Genomic DNA, 15,967 nt, shown 5'->3' with positions numbered 1-15,967 from the left:
TAGTGGGAATCAGCCGCATGGCACAGGGATATTGGCTCGGTGCTTTGTGACAGCCTGGAGGGGTGGGATAGGGAGGGTGGGAGGGAGGGAGACGCAAGAGGGAAGAGATATGGGAACATATGTATATGTATAACTGATTCACTTTGTTATAAAGCAGAAACTAACACACCATTGTAAAGCAATTGTACCCCAATAAAGATGTTAAAAAAAAAAAAAAAACTACAATGAGATATCATCTCACACCGGTCAGAATGGCCATCATCAAAAAATCTATAGACAATGAATGCTGGAGAGGGTGTGGAGAAAATGGAACCCTCTTGCACTGTTGGTGGGAATGCAAATTGACACAGCCACTATGGAGAACAGTATGGAGGTTCCTTAAAAAACTAAAAATAGAACTACCATGCGACCCAGCAATCCCACTACTGGGCATATACCTTGAGAAACCATAATTCAAAAAGAGTCTTGTACCACAATGCTCATTGCAGCTCTGTTTATAGTAGCCAGGACATGGAAGCAACCTAAGTGTCCACTGACAGATGAATGGATAAAGAAGATGTGGCACATATATGCAATGGAATGTTAGTCAGCCATAAAAAGAAATGAAACTGAGTTATTTGTAGTGAGCTGGATGGACCTAGTGTCTGTCATACAGAGTGAAGTAAGTCAGAAAGAGAAAAACAAATACTATACGCTAACACATATATATGGAATCTTATATATATATATATATATATATATATATATATATATAGTTCTGAAGAACCTAGGGGCAGGACAGGAAGAAAGACTCAGACGTAGACAATGGACTTGAGGACATGGGGAGGGGGAAGGGTAAGCTGGAACGAAGTGAGAGAGTGGCATGGACATATATACACTACCAAATGTAAAATCGATAGCTAGTGGGAAGTAGCCGCATAGCACAGGGAGATCAGCTCGGTGTTTTGTGACCACCTAGAGGGGTGGGATAGGGAGGGTGGGAGGGAGACGCAAGAGGGAGGAGATATGGAGATATATGTATATGTACAGATGATTCACTTTGTTATAAAGCAGAAACTAACACACCATTGTAAAGCAATTATACTCCAATAAAGCTGTTTAAAATAAATACATGTTCTGCATGATTTCAATCGTTTGAAATTTGTTGAACCTTGATTTTGGCCCAGCATATGGCCTATTTTGGTGAGTGCTCTGTATATAGTTGAATAAAGTATATATTTTCTGGTTGGTGAGAATAGAGTGTAGAACTTACCGTTAAGATGTGCCTCTTGGGCTTCCCTGGTGGCGCAGTAGTTGAGAGTCTGCCTGCCGATGCAGGGGACGTGGGTTCGTGCCCCGGTCTGGGAGGATTCCACATGCCGCGGAGCGGCTGGGCCCGTGAGCCATGGCCGCTGAGCCTGCGCATGCTGAGCCTGCGCATCCGGAGCCCGCGCTCCGCAACGGGAGGGGCCGCAGCAGTGAGAGGCCCGCGCACCGCAAAATAAAAACAAACAAACAGATGTGCCTCTTCTGGGGTTTTGACTGAAAGCCTGGACTATTTACCTATTCTCCTCCACTTTATCAGGCTTGAACTTCAATCTCTGTTGCCCCAGCACCTTGTGGCTCTTGAAATATCTGCTCAGCTGAGTAGCCCTTCAACTCTTGTTTTCTGCTGGATATTGTGAGCACCTGCCCTGTTGTAGTAATCAGCCTTTAAGATAGTCTCAACGACCCCTGCTTCCTAGTAATCATACTCTTGTATAACTCCCGTCTCCTTGAGTGTGAACTTGATTTACTGACTTGCCTCTAAAGAATAGAACATAGCAGAAGTGGTGGGCATGTCTCTTCTGTTGTTTCGGTCTAAAAAGACTCCAGCTTTCATGCTGGGTTCCCTCTCTCTTCCTCTCTCTCCCTCTCTAGCCTCCCTCATCAGTCGCCCTGGTGGAAATCAGCTGCAGTAATGTGAAGCAGCCCTGCAGAGAATCCCACATGGTGAAAGTTGAAGATCTGCCAGCAAGCGTGTGAGTGAGCTTAAAGGCAAATCCCTCTCCCTAGCACTCATGCCTTCAGATAAAACCACAGCCCCACTGATACCTTAACTGAAACCTCAGGAGAGACCTTGAGCCAATGACACTATGCTGCACTTGGATTCCTGACCTACACAAACTGTGGAATAATGTTTTGTTTTGTTTTGTTTTGTTTTGCGGTAACGTGGGCCTCTCACTGTTGTGGCCTCTCCCGTTGCGGAGCACAGGCTCCAGACGCGCAGGCTCAGCGGCCATGGCTCAAAGGACCAGCCGCTCTGCTGCATGTGGGGTCTTCCTGGACCGGGGCACGAACCCGTGTCCCCTGCATCGGCAGGCGGACTCTCAACCACTGTGCCACCAGGGAAGCCCAATGTTTGTTTTTTTAAGCCATAAAATTTCAGCATAAATCATTATCTCAGAAGAGATATGCAGAGAGAAGTGAATAAATGGGAAGAAGGAGATCAATTCAGGAATTTTTTGGTCTTCAGGGTTTTTGTTTCTGTTCTTGAGAACAGGATAACAGGACCTACTAGATTGGGTTAGACTGGTTTTATGGGAAAATGAGAAATAAAGAATTACTCTTGGATTTTAAGCTTGAACAGTTAAGTGAATAGTAATGCCATTTACTAAGATTGAGAAAACTGAAGGAAAATCAGAAACCATGTAGAAATGTCAAGCAGCAGTTGAATTTACAACTCTGGAGTTCTGGGGATAAAAGTCTGGAAATCAGATTTGGGATAACAATAGTATCAACCTCACCCATTGTGAGCATTGGGTGAGATAATGCAGAACCTTTGGCACAGTGCACACGGTTGTTATCTGTAGTGGGTAGAATTGTGTCCCCAAAAAAGATATGTTCAAATCCTAGCCCCTGATTCCTGTGAATGTGATCTTGTTTGGACATAGGGTCTTTGCAGATGAAAGTAATTAGAATGAGGTCATCCTGGATTAGAGTGGATCCCAATTCAATGACTAGTGTCCTTATAAGGAGATAAAATAGAGACACAAAGATAGACACGGAGAGGAGAATGCCATCTGAAGACAGAGACAGAGATGAGAGTGATGCAATTACAAGACAAGAAATTACCTTCGACCCCCTCAGAAGCTAGGAGAGAGGCATGGGACGGTCTCCTTCTCGGAGCCTCCAGAAAAAACCAACTCTGCCAACACCCTGACTTCTAGCCTCCAGAACTGTGAGATAATACATTTCTGTTGTATTAAGCCACCTGGTTTGTGGTAATTTGTTACAGAAACCCTAGGAAAATAATACAGCATCCAAATAAATGTGACATGTGATTGTTATCATCACTTCAATCATTAATCATACTGTGTCATTGATGTTTTTGTTGTTAATTGTCCAAACACCTAACACATTGCATTGCACATAGTAAGAACTCAATGTATAATTACGGTGGAACGAAAGATGTGATACTTGCAGATTAAGAAGAAGTAATGCAGAGTGAGCGGTGCCTGTACATACTCCAAAGGGATCTCGAGAGGATGGATCCTTTTCTGCTCTCTCTTATCTGAAAACACACTTTGCTTTGTAGAATCCCAGACTCTATAAAGTTCTGATTATATATCTTCTCTCTAATCTGACTCTGGGAGTAATTTCCTGTTCTCTTATCTAGATCCAGCTCAAGTTCTTCTGCCCAGCAGAAATCTTCCCAGAACAAACTACCCCAAACTCACATCCTAGACTTTATTTACCCGTTAATTATAGGTGACATTAATTGGATTATAGCTTTATATGTTTACTCAACTTTTCACATCAGTATATTATCTCTGTGATTATAAGTACCGAAACATCAGACAGTCTTTATACTTGTTTCAAAACACAGCAGAATGACTCTCTTACACATAATGAATGTTACCACATCTTTACCAGACATATTTCCTCATTGTTACATCTTGAAACCATACTTTTGGTATGAAGAAACCATCTTGAGGTCATACTTTTTATTTATATCTCCAGTGCTCATTTTCTAAGCCCCATCCCAAGGAAAATCCATCCCTACCTTGTATTCCACTTGCAAAGAAACCACAAGAATCCAGGAGGAATGCTTGAATACTCCACAAATCCGCCTGGTGGTTGTTTAGCCCCTTCTGCCAACAATGTGAACTTCAAATGAATCACCCATGACCTTGGAAAGTCAGGTCACAATGTACAGTCCTATAACTCTTTTCCAGGCTAATTTTCTCTCCTGGCACCAATCCACTGTAGGCATGAATTCAAATGTCTTCTTTCATTCCCACTTAAATCCAGGCGATGGTTTTTAACAGCTCTTCTCTAAACACTTGGAGAAGCAATTTCACAGAGGACTGCTTATCCTGCTACTAGCCTTGGCTACTCTTTTGAGGCTCCTAATCTGAGTATCTCAGCCCAACTCCTTCCACAGGGAAGTCCAGCCCACCCAGACATCCACCCAGCCTGAAGTCCAGCCCTACAATTGCCTCAGCCCGAGAGGAGATGATGCCTCCTCTTCTACAGCCTATGGTTCAAAGTTTGTTTATTGACAAAGAGGACATCAGGAAAGAAAAGAAACATCATTCCCACTCCAAGGTGAGTTCTTCCCTCTTTGGGTCCAAAGTTATCACAGTGGTTGGCATCAGAGGGAACGGAAGAGTGTAGGGAGTAGGGGGGGAGATCTGGATCTTGCACTCGCAAATGGCATCAAACTTAGGCTTTTGCATCAACTCAGTCTTTACTTACATTAAAATACCAAATTTTTAAATAGTAAATATGTAAATTATAACAATATTATTTTGTAATTTGTTTTGGCATGTTTTCATTAGAGTACATATCATTATGTAAACTGTATCTATATTTATCTATATTAGGAGGCTTAGGAAAATATTGGAGGAGTCCCAGGCCTCTCTTGATCTGTGAAGGACCCCAGGTAATGGTATATCAATATTTTCTGTATTTAGTGAAAATATTTATCACATTCTTCAAGGTCTTAGTCCTAGTAAGCATATGCTCAACTTTTCTTTTTTAATATTTTCTATTTGTCTCTATTATCCAGATTCAGCTTGGTGGAGATAGTTCTAGTTTTCTCCAAGAGAACTAATTTTTAAAATAGATAATAAAATTAAAATGTTCATTATGATAACTTCCTCCAAAAAAAGTCATAGAAACTTCATTTTAAGAAACTGACTTTCCTGTACCACATGTTGGCTCAGGTCTTCTTTTCTATGCTCCCTCTCCTTGAATGATTTCATCTGTTCTTATAGCTTTAAAGATCAGTCCAGTCCTAATTTGCAAGCTCCACATACCCATGTTTTCAACTGCCTGTTTGACTTCTCCAACTGGAGGTCAAAAAGGCAATATGTCCATAAGAAATCTCTTGATCTTCTACCAAAGTCTTTTCATTTTCCAGTCTTTCCATCACACTAAATGTCTGTTAACCACCTAGGATTGGAAACTACTACATATTGGAAACTACTTTTCCTCTCACCTCTAACCCCTTCCAACCCATCATCATTACCACATCCTGGTGATTCTACTGTCCAAATAAAAATTCAAGTCAGGACTTCTCTCCATCTCCACAGTCACCACCCTTAAGCTGGACTGAATGTTTATGTCCCATCAAAATTCATGGGTTGAAATCCTAACCCACAATGTAATGGTTTTAGAAGGTGGGACCTCTGAGAGGAGATTGGGTCATGAGGATAGAGCCTTCATGAATGGCATTAGTGCCCTTATAGAAGAGACCCCAGAAAATTCTCTTGCCCCTTCTGCAATGGAGGACCCAGCATAGAAGAATAGAAGATGACCTTCTATGAACTAGGCCTTCACCAGACACCAAATCTGCCAGTGCCTTAATCTTGGACTTCCCAGAATCTGGAACTGTAATAAATAAGTGTTTGTTGTTTCCTTTACCTGGTCTCTGGTGTTTTTGTTATAGCAGCCTGAATCGACTAAGGCAAGATGCCACCATCTCCCACCTAGACTGTTGCAGTAGTGTTTTTCCAGGCTCCCAGTTTGCACCCTTCATGCCTTATAACTGTTTCACCAATCAGTATGGTCTTTATAATGTGTGAACTGGATTGCATAATTCCCCTGCTGTTCTGATTTGGACTCTCCCCAAATCAGATCCAGAACCAAAAATTCTAGTGAAAGTAGTTTATTTGGAAGGAGGCCCCTGAAGACACTGAAAGTTAAGTGTGACAGGGAACGGGAGAAACCCAATAAGCATGTATCGTCAAACAAGTTGCCACTCTGCCAGCTAAAGCTTATCTCTAAATTCTGGGGAATAAGTTAAAACACATAATCAGAGTTACTCTGACAAAGGGACAAGGAAGCTGGGGTACCTATACACCAACCTCCATCAGTCATTTGTTGTAGGCTCCTCTGAGAGGTGAGAGTGGGAGATTAAGTCCACCTTAGGCAACACCTATAGGCAGCCCCACAAACAAGCAAAGCAGCTTCAGAGAAAGGCCACTGGGAAAGAGTCACAGGAGCTGGTATCTGAAGGTCAAGTTGGCAACTAGGGAAATGGCATGTAAGGAGGGGAGATGGGCAAGGCACCAACAGCATCTCTAAACCTACTTAGATCCCTCCAGTAGCTTGCTCTTGAGTTTCGAATGAAATCCAAACTCTCAATCATGGTCTCCTAGGCTCTGTGTGATCTGACACTTGCTCGTCCTGGTCTCATCGTGTGCCATTCCTTCCAGCATGGTCTCCCACCCAGGGTCAACTTCGGTTCTTTGCTCTTCACCTGCTGGAACAACCTACCTAAATCTGTTGGCCAACTAGTCTTTGGAGCTGGAGTAAGAGGACTTTCAACCACCTCCAGACATATTACCCTGCTGTCTTCCTTTTTAAAACAAATATTCTTCTTCTGGAACCCATGAAAACAAACTTGGGTCCACGTCTCTCTCTCACTGCCTCCGATATCGCCAGTGAGAGGCCTGCAGGAGAAGATGACACCTTTTGGCGTGGAGCTGCATATGTGGCTGGCTGATGACTCAAAAAAGTTGAAGGAAGAGATCTGGTGGGCATTGCAGGAGCTGTGACCCCAGATGCTGCCCAACGCCGAAGAAGTGAGCCAGCAGATCACTGAAAATGTGGGCAAGATGCAGCAGTGCCTGTTGTCCTAAATGGAAATAGCTGCTGCTTCACTGCCACCTCTGCGTCTTTGAAATCCTTGATGATAACACTTATTCCTCCAAGATTCCTTCAGGTGGGTGGTATGGTTTTGGTTTACTATTTTGGTACGTAGAAGCAGTTCTAGTAGCTTCTACTTGGTCTTTCCTACCTTAGTAACAAAGATAATTATTAATTCCAATGGAGACAAAAAGTTGTGAAAGAAAAGAATAACAATCATATACTATATATGGCTCAGTTGTTAACGTTTACATAGTCATTACAGTGAAAATGCTGGGGACGGATCTTTCAAAAGTACAATATAAATAAACTGGGGGGTGTGTCAGAATGTTGGGAGAAGTGGAAGGAGAGGATGTGTGAGAAAAAAGCTAAACTTTCACCTTCCATGGTAGGGAGTAAACTATTAATGCCTACAATGAAAAAATAAAATACCAATATAAGTATTTCAACCAGAGTTATGCAGTATATAGCAAAAGAATCGGTTAAAAGATTCGAATGTGCCTCTGTGCAAAAGAAATATGGATGGTCCAGCTGTAGGGGAGCTGCAATTTTTTATAATAAGCCCTATGGAACCACATATCTTACTCTTAACAAATGATTCCCATTTTATTGGTGTAAGGTCGGCACTGGGCATCAATATTTTTAAGTGGTTTTAATGTGCAGGTGGCTTTATAGATGGAGGTCTAGCTTAGGTAAAAATGAAAGGTTTTTAAAATAAATCAATTCCCTGGAGTTAGACTTGGATATTCTATAGGAGTAGATAGTTAGGGGAAACTTGTAAGTTACCTTTGAAGGAATTGCCTTAGTAGGAAGATTGCATCTGAATGCAGAGTCCAATCAATAAGTGTGTCCTGTGCCCATACATGTGAAAAGTCTGAGCCCAGCACTAAGGGCAAACAACAATGATGATGATACACGCTCTGCCCTGCCAGGCTGACACTCTTAAACAAGACGAGACATATTCAGAAAGAGCCACAGCACTTCTTGATAGGGAGGCATGTCTTAACAGGTGTGCTAATAGAGGGTTCTGTGATAATCAAGAGGGGAAACGATCAATACCTATTTCTCGGAGAATTCAGAAAGCTTCCCCCCAGACAGTAACCTTTGGCCAGTAATATTAAACAGTGTAAGTAACATCGAAATATGTTGAAGTGGGGGAAGAGAGAGATGACAATAGAGGAAGAACTTGCACAAGAACATTGTTAGCAAAGGTACTAACTTGGGAAAACAGACTGACAAGTGTGGATCCTCAGTAATAAAACTTGACACACAATTAGATTAATGGGGCAGGAGGAGGGGTAACAGCTGGGTTAAAACCAACTAAAAAAGCCCCTCTTTTAATTTTTCCATAAGGTTGATCCTTATGGATCAACATACAATTTGACAACATTGTCAACTTTCCAAATTTTACGTTAGGAATTTATATGGTAAGATTTTGGTAATATTTTAACAGTATACCTAAATGATATTTGACCATGACTGATAAGCCTCTCTCTTTGAATATTTTAGATGCTGGTTGAGAAAAACATGGCCCTTGCCTTTAAGAAAAATGGTCTAAAATATCTTAAGGTCATACTGAAAAAGAACTTATTTGAAAAGGGATTTTTTCCTTCCATGACACAGACTTAATTAAGTGATGCTATAAATTCCTGCTCACACGTGTGCTTCATTTTCAGAGAACAGACTTGGAAATGAAGAGCCTTCTAGGCCCGGAAGCACTCTGGCAGCATTCTCTGGGAGTCACACTTGGGAAGAGCCTCTCCTAGGGACTCAGTCTGAGTCCTGCTGCCAAGTACTCAAGGCCTGGCAGACCTCAGGAGCTCATGGTCCCCCCTGTCCTACAGTGAAGAAAATATCACTATTGGGCCTAAATGTGATTTTAAGGAAACCTGTTGAGACCCCCTTCTCTTCCTTTGCTTCCAATCCTAGTATGTGATCAACCACCAGTGGACATTAATATTTCTTTGGGACTTAAATTTTTTCACATGGAGAGACAGAAAAGGAATAAAAGTTAATCCAGATGTTCCCAAACTTGGGGGAAAATTAGTATCACCTGGAAGAATGTTTGTAAAATGTAGATTGTTGAGCCCCTTTCTGACTCCACTGAGAATCAGAATCTCTGTGGCCGCATGGGGCTGGGAGGAGAGCAGCAACTTATATTAAAATATAATCAAGCTTCCCAGCTGACTCAGATATCACCTGCTCAGCACCTAGCCTCAGAATATTTGAAAACCACAATTCCTCCCACGTACATACTAGGAAACCAAGGCAAAAGGCTTTCGGGGCATGCCCTAAGCTTCCTTGTTTTGCAACAGCACCTTGAAATATTTTTTAAACTTCTTTTAAATAAAGGAGAAATAAAAATCTGATGGAGAAAGAGCTAGTAAAAATTTGAGTGAAAAGTAAACTTGAAGATGAGGCTACAAAAGCAGGGATAAGAGATGTAAACAGAAGCGACCCGTGTATCGGTTCCGCGCAGAGCTGAGTTTCTCCAGATCAGAACTTCTCAAAGGAAGTGGTTTGGTTTGGTTTTGGTTTTGATTAAAGCCTTGGCGCCCTCTAGCGGGTAAACGGAGTAGACCAGAGACTACCGTGAAGCGTGTTCTCCGGAACTGTGTTCCCGCTTGGGAATCAAGATTGTTTCCGTTTCCCTTCACATGTTTTGGGTACCGCGGTTTCTTTTTCACTATGCTTTTTCTATCACCTCTGCTTTCAAGGCACAAACTCTTTATCTCTGTAAGTAAAGTCACGAGCTCTGCAAGAGTGAGGACAGTTACGCGTAAGATACTTTTGTTTCAGTTTAGTCCCGGACAGTGAGGAAAACATTTCAAATTTCTTAAGTTTATCCTAAGAAATGTACATTTTACACCAGAGCGGTTGATCTGACATTTAAATAAACTTCAATTTAAGAAGTAATTCAAATGGTTTATATTGGTTCCCGTTGCCCAAAGGAACTTAAAAGATTCCTTAGAATTTACTTCCACTGGTCTGGAAAAAAAAAATCACTGGTTAAGAGTTCTGATTATAATAGTAGTGGAAATGGGGGGCTGGTGGCCAAAAAACAGCCTTATGAAATCCTCTATTCCAACTGCATCAAGGTAGAGTGTGGTTGTATATGAGTAAACAATCTGTTGAAGAGCTCTGGGCTGAGAGCTAAACATCTAATGTCTGTAAAGTCGGCACACCAATTACATGCTCTGCTTCACTTCAGTTCTCAGAATACACCAAAGCAGAGGGCAACACATGAACCCAGAGTTTTGTTATGTGAAGACGCTTTGAAAATCCTGACAGTCACAGACACCAATTAAAGTGGTCAGCTAATTAATAAGGGGAAGTGGAGCTGGCGTTTGTGTATTCAGGAAGAGCCCTCATCTGATTTAAGGTCTGGGCAGGAAAAAAGAGGCCACTATCATTGCTTTTAAAAAGAAAAATGGGGGCTTCGCTGGTGGCGCAGTGGTTGAGAGTCCACCTGCCGATGCAGGGAACACGGGTTCTTGCCCCGGTCCGGGAAGATCCCACATGCTGCGGAGCGGCTGGGCCCGTGAGCCATGGCCGCTGAGCCTGCGCGTCCGGAGCCTGTGCTCCGCAACGGGAGAGGCCACAACAGTGAGAGGCCCGCATACCGCAAAAAAAGAAAAGAAAAGAAAAATTGGCAGAAGATTGTGCATTTGGGAGTGAGAAAGAAAAAATTCTAATAGTTATGTTTGAGAATAAGAAAGGAAAAGCGATCGCAAATCAAAGCCGACTTTCTCCAGCAACATAGGAAAATAAAGGGTTACGACCATTTCCTTTTGAAGCTGAAGAGGAAAAGGGAAATTGGCCGCTGGGCTCTTCCTGCCGCGCACCTCTCCCCGCTCCCCCGTGGCGGGCGCGGCGAAGTTCAGCACCTCGGAAAGCGCCCCCTCTCACGGCGCGGGGGTTACGCAGGCTCCTTGGGAGCCCGCGGCCTCGGTTTGGCGGGTGGGGATGCAACTCGCGGGAACGCTGCTGGCAATTCCCTGGGAGCTGACAACAGCGGAGAAACGGAGATGCGAAGCCGCGAGGGCAGCATCGAAAGCCCTGCATAGAGTCAGAGCGAGGTAGACAGAACTCTGTTCAGAAGCCTCGTCCACGCAACTGCCGAGGAAACCGACAAAGGTATTTGAAAGAGAAGGAGAGGGCCCCCAATAGCGGCCTTGAGCGGCAGGGCGGGTATGCGCTAGTGACCAAGTGACAGCGGGAAACGCAGGGGGCAAAGTCTGACTCTTACAGTAGGGACCCGGAGACTGCCACCTTGGCCGGAGAACTTCTAGACGCCGACCGCTCGCCTTAGATGCTGTGCTCCTAGGCTCTCGAATTCCCCTTCAGAACAGACGCTCCGCGCAACTCCCGCGCCCAAGGCCAAGCTCCGCTCGCCGGGGACGCGCCTGGCGCCCCGGTCCTAGGCGCTCTCTTCCGCGGCTGCTTTGAAAACCCCCAGGCACGCCGGAACCCCGGGAGAGCTGGACTCCCTTAAGGCTTATCTCCCGAAACCTGACCTAGAGGCACCTGCGCAGGCAGGTGGCCGCTGTAGCCGCGAAAGCCACCATGAATAAGGTGGCTGGCGGGGACGAGCTCGCAGAACTCTTCAGTCTGATGCCGGACCTTCTGCAGGCGACCAACACTAGCGGCAACGCGTCACTGCAGCTCCAGGACTTGTGGGAGCTGGGGCTAGAGTTGCCAGCCGGCGCGGCGCCAGGGCATCCCCCGGGCGGCGGCGGGGCAGAGAGCGCGGACACCCAGGCACGGGTGAGGATCCTCATCAGCGTGGTGCACTGGGCGGTTTGCGCGTTGAGGCTGACGGGCAACCTGATGAAGAGTAAGCAGGGCTGGCGCAAGTCCTCCATCAACCTCTTCGTCACCAAGCTGGTGCTGACGGACATGCAGTTCGTGCTCACCCTGCCCTTCTGAGCTGTGGAAAACTCCCTCGACTTCAGATGGCCTTTTGGCAAGGCCACGTGGAAGATCGTATCCACAGTGACGTCCATGAACATGTACGCCAGCGTCTTCTTTCTCACCTGCACGAGCGTGGCGCGCTACCACTCGGTGGCCTTGGCTCCTAAGAGCCACCGGACCCGAGGGCACGGCGGGGGTGACTGCTGCAGCCGGAGCCTGGGGGACAGCTGCCGCTTCTCGGCCAAAGCACTGCGCGTGTTGATCTGCGCTGGCCTCGCTGCCCAAAGCCATCTTCTCCACCACGATCAAGGTGATGGGCGAGGAGTTGTGCCTGGTGCACTTCCCGGACAAGTCGCTAGGCCGCGACAGGCAGTCCTAGCTGGGCCTCTACCACTTGCAGAAGATGCTGCTGGGCTTCTTGCCGCCGCTGGGCATCATCAGCCTGTGCTATCAGCTGCTGGTGCGCTTCATCTCCGACCACCGCGTGGCAGGGACCGAAGTAGGAGCCTCAGCAGCCGGGGGAGGCCTGGCCAGAGCCAGCGCCCGGAGACGCTCCAAGGCCACCAAATCAGTGACCGTCGTGGTCCTATCCTTTTTCCTGTGCTGGTTGCCTAATCAGGCACTCACCACCTGGAACATCCTCATCAAGTTCAACGCGGTGCCCTTCAGCCGAGAGTACTTCCTGTGCCAGGTATACGCGCTCCCGGTGAGCGTGTGCCTGGCGCACTCCAGCAGCTGCCTCAAGCCCATCCTCTACTGCCTCGTGCGCCGCGAGTTCCGCAATGCGCTCGAGAATCTACTGCGGCGCCTCGCGTCGCCTTCTCTCACTAGCAATGCGCCCTTTCTCCGCCGCCACCAAGCCGGAGCCCGAGGACCAGACCGGCAGGCCCTGGCGCCTCTCCACCAGGCCGCGGAGCCCGACATGCTCTACTCTCCGCCCGGCGTGGTGGTCTACAGCGAGGGGCGCTACGACCTGCTGCCCAGCAGCTCCGCCTACTGACGCAGGCTGAGGCCCGGGGTACGCAGGAACTGCCAAGTGGCCTTCCCTCGGCGGAAAAGAGTAGAGCGGATTAGAGGATGCTGGGGGCCCCCGGATCAAGAGGTAGGAGGGACGAGGAGAGAGAGAAACACAAAAGAGCAGCCTACGAAGTGGCCAGGGGACCTTCTCCGGAGAGGGGAGGCTGCGAACCCAGGTGGAGAGAGGAAGGTGGCAAAGTGGCCGAGACCAGTCTCAATGGACTAAGCCACCAGCCTCCGTCCCCCTTGTCTCCACACACACACCCCTTCCTCTCCTTATGCTGTCAGCGCTGGGCTGTGTGGGGCGCCCAGAAGCCGAGAAAGGCATCAGGAATGTAAAGCAGTTCGGGGACAAGGAAGAGGGCCTCAGCCAAGTGGTGCGCAGACAACTGAGCGCACTTGTTCCAACGACTACCCACCCCCGCCCCAGCTCTTGAAGGGGTCCTCAAGGTGCATCCAGTCGGGTAAGCCACTCACAAAACCTTTGCACCTTGGCTCCGGGGCTGCCCAGGCGCGAAGGCCTGATTTGCTGCTTGGCTGGGCGGAGAGCCTAGAGTATGGGACCAAGAAACTTCTTCGGAGTTAGAAGGAAGGAGTGACAATCTTGGTCCGCCCTCAGGAGAAATGCACCGCGAGAGAGCCACCACCCGTGGCGCGTATGGTTTGTCACTTGGGATGGGGAGAGCGGACACACGCGGAGCCCGACTGAGACCCTGCATGGCCTCTGCGCTCATAGATCGCCGAGACCAAAACCCTCCGGCGTGCGTGTGAGAGCCCCTTCTCGGGGGAGTGGAGTCTCTGCGGGAGGGAGCGGACGCAGTGTAGTTCGAGGGGCTGAATAGAGAGACCTCTTCAGGCTACGACCCCTAAAGGAGAAAGGGGGCTCTCTGGGTCCCCCAGCAGCGACTGCGCGGCGCGCTGGAAGCTGGGCGTCTGGGTTCCCCTGAGAGCCGTGTGGGTACCTGGAGACACTCCTTGCGTTCGGGTCTGCGCGCTGCAAGTGAGCTGTGCCCAGGAGCAACTTGAACAGGTCTGAGTAGACAGGCTACTGGGACTGGGGACTCCCCTGCAGCCTCTCCCCCTTCACTCTTTGGCAATCGGAATGCCGGTTTGATTGAGGCTCTGGGCCAGCAAGTAGGGGGATCGTTCGGCCGCGTTTTTCGTTGGCTTAGATGGAAGATTAAGAGATGCTGTAGAAATGTGGTTCCTGAAACCCAAATTCCTGGAAGCTGGCGTCTGATCTTTCAAGGGGGAGTCGTGGGGTGGGAAGGGGAATGGGAGACTCCGGTAAAATCTGTCCTAAAGGGAAAAGAGTACCGAGAGTCTGTTTTGAGGGGATCGCCAGGATTTCAGGTGTGGGGTTTCTTATTGTTCGTAACATTGAGGAGAGAAGGCAGGGAGTCAGAATTCCCACAGGACTCTACCTTAACCAAGTTCCATTCATTCTAAGGAGTGGTCAGCACGTTGACATGCGTGATGAATTCTTCCTTAAGCCCCAGTGTATGGGACCATCTGAAGGGTGACACATCTCTCATAACAATTCTGTTCCGGTCACGGCACAGTAGTCCTTTCTTGAGGCTGCTCAGAGTGGGGATCGAACAATCTACCCATCCAGCTGCCAGTTTTGACCGAGGTGCTACGGTTGTTCTCTTTGGCGACCTAGTTTGGGATCAAAATACAGGTGATGTAGGCACCTACTGTGTGCTTATTTTAATACCATAAATAATCATTATACAAACATGTCTGCTTAAAGAGCCTCTGGAACTGTCAATCGTTTTGTGAGTTTGTTGGAAATTCCCAGTAGCGTCTGAGATTTAAGGCTGCAAATGGGAACTGCACGGCCCCGGCGTCCCTGGCCCTGCTTTCCGTTAACACACACAGTGCAAACACTCAGGCCTTGCCACAAAAACAAAAGCTGCCTCGCATCCTCAATCCTGAGTAGCCTTGAGAAGTTACCTTTTTCAGAAAACAGAAAAATGCTTTTCTTTAAAAGTAGTCACATCAGTCTCTCTTTGCCCTTTAGAAAGAAAACTTACTGACATTGATATTGAGGACCCATGGGCTAATAAAAATTGAACTGTAAGCCCTCCATGTCTCCAAAATACAAAATAAATGAACAAGTAAACACCCACAAAGAACAAATAGTAGCATGGTAGTGTATCTATGTGTAACGCTGGTATTAGACATTTACAGAGAGATTCTCTTTATTAAAGCAACTTGCCTTTTCAATTTGGATGATAAAATAATGTGGGGGAAATATGTTGAAGTGTGTGCTTCTGGGCACTAGAAAAACAGAAGGGGCTGGGGGCAAGGACTTTGTGAAAATACTCTATGAAACGAGTCACCTCGTCCCCACCCAAACCCGAGGACTCCCGAGAACACGGCTAGAGGGAGCAAAGACCAAGATTTCCGTCTGTCACAAGGACAAAAGCATCAACAAGGAAATGGTCAAATCCAGTGGACATCAGCAATTTATTTTATGAATGCGTGTTGTGTGCCTAGCTCTATCCTGAGTGCTGGGATCACAAACACGTTCCTGACCTTTAGAAGGGGACAGCGCCATGTACACAAGGCAAATGAGTCATGGGACAGTGAGTTGAATGTCACAGTAAGGGCTAAAAGAAAGTGCTGTCTATAGGAACACAGGGATGGAAAGCTGGATTCTCCTGGGGGATCAGAGACTTCCTGGCCAAAGCAGTATTTGAGATGGACCCAGGAATATAGGTACACTTTAGATGGGCAGATCTGGCAGGTGAGACGGGGGAGTGGGCACAGAGAGAGGGTGTCTGAAGCTGAGGAAATGCAGTGATGCAAGGCTTTGAGGTTGGAATGCCAGGTGCGTGGTGGGGGAGGGAAGCAAAGCCGTGTGGCTTCCCTTTCTCCTGCAGGATTTCCTAGGATTTCTGTGAAGAATGTAGAT

At 46.9% G+C, this 15,967-nt stretch overlaps 1 protein-coding gene across 1 annotated transcript; it reads left to right on the top strand.

Annotated features, from left to right (window-relative positions):
• The first annotated feature begins 4,479 nt into the window (after window positions 1-4,479).
• Window positions 4,480-15,276, top strand: RXFP3 (relaxin family peptide receptor 3). Its single transcript, XM_049707883.1, is given in 5 exon segments — window positions 4,480-4,569; window positions 11,638-12,293; window positions 12,295-12,862; window positions 12,864-12,906; window positions 12,909-15,276. Coding segments are annotated over 5 exon segments (1,479 nt in total). The 3' UTR covers window positions 13,031-15,276.
• The last annotated feature ends 691 nt before the right edge of the window (window positions 15,277-15,967 follow it).

The sequence above is a fragment of the Orcinus orca genome, chromosome 3, assembly GCF_937001465.1.
Source record: "Orcinus orca chromosome 3, mOrcOrc1.1, whole genome shotgun sequence".
Lineage (NCBI taxonomy): Eukaryota > Metazoa > Chordata > Mammalia > Artiodactyla > Delphinidae > Orcinus > Orcinus orca.
Note: the sequence above shows the minus strand (reverse complement) of the source record. Positions and strands in the feature narration are given on the sequence as shown.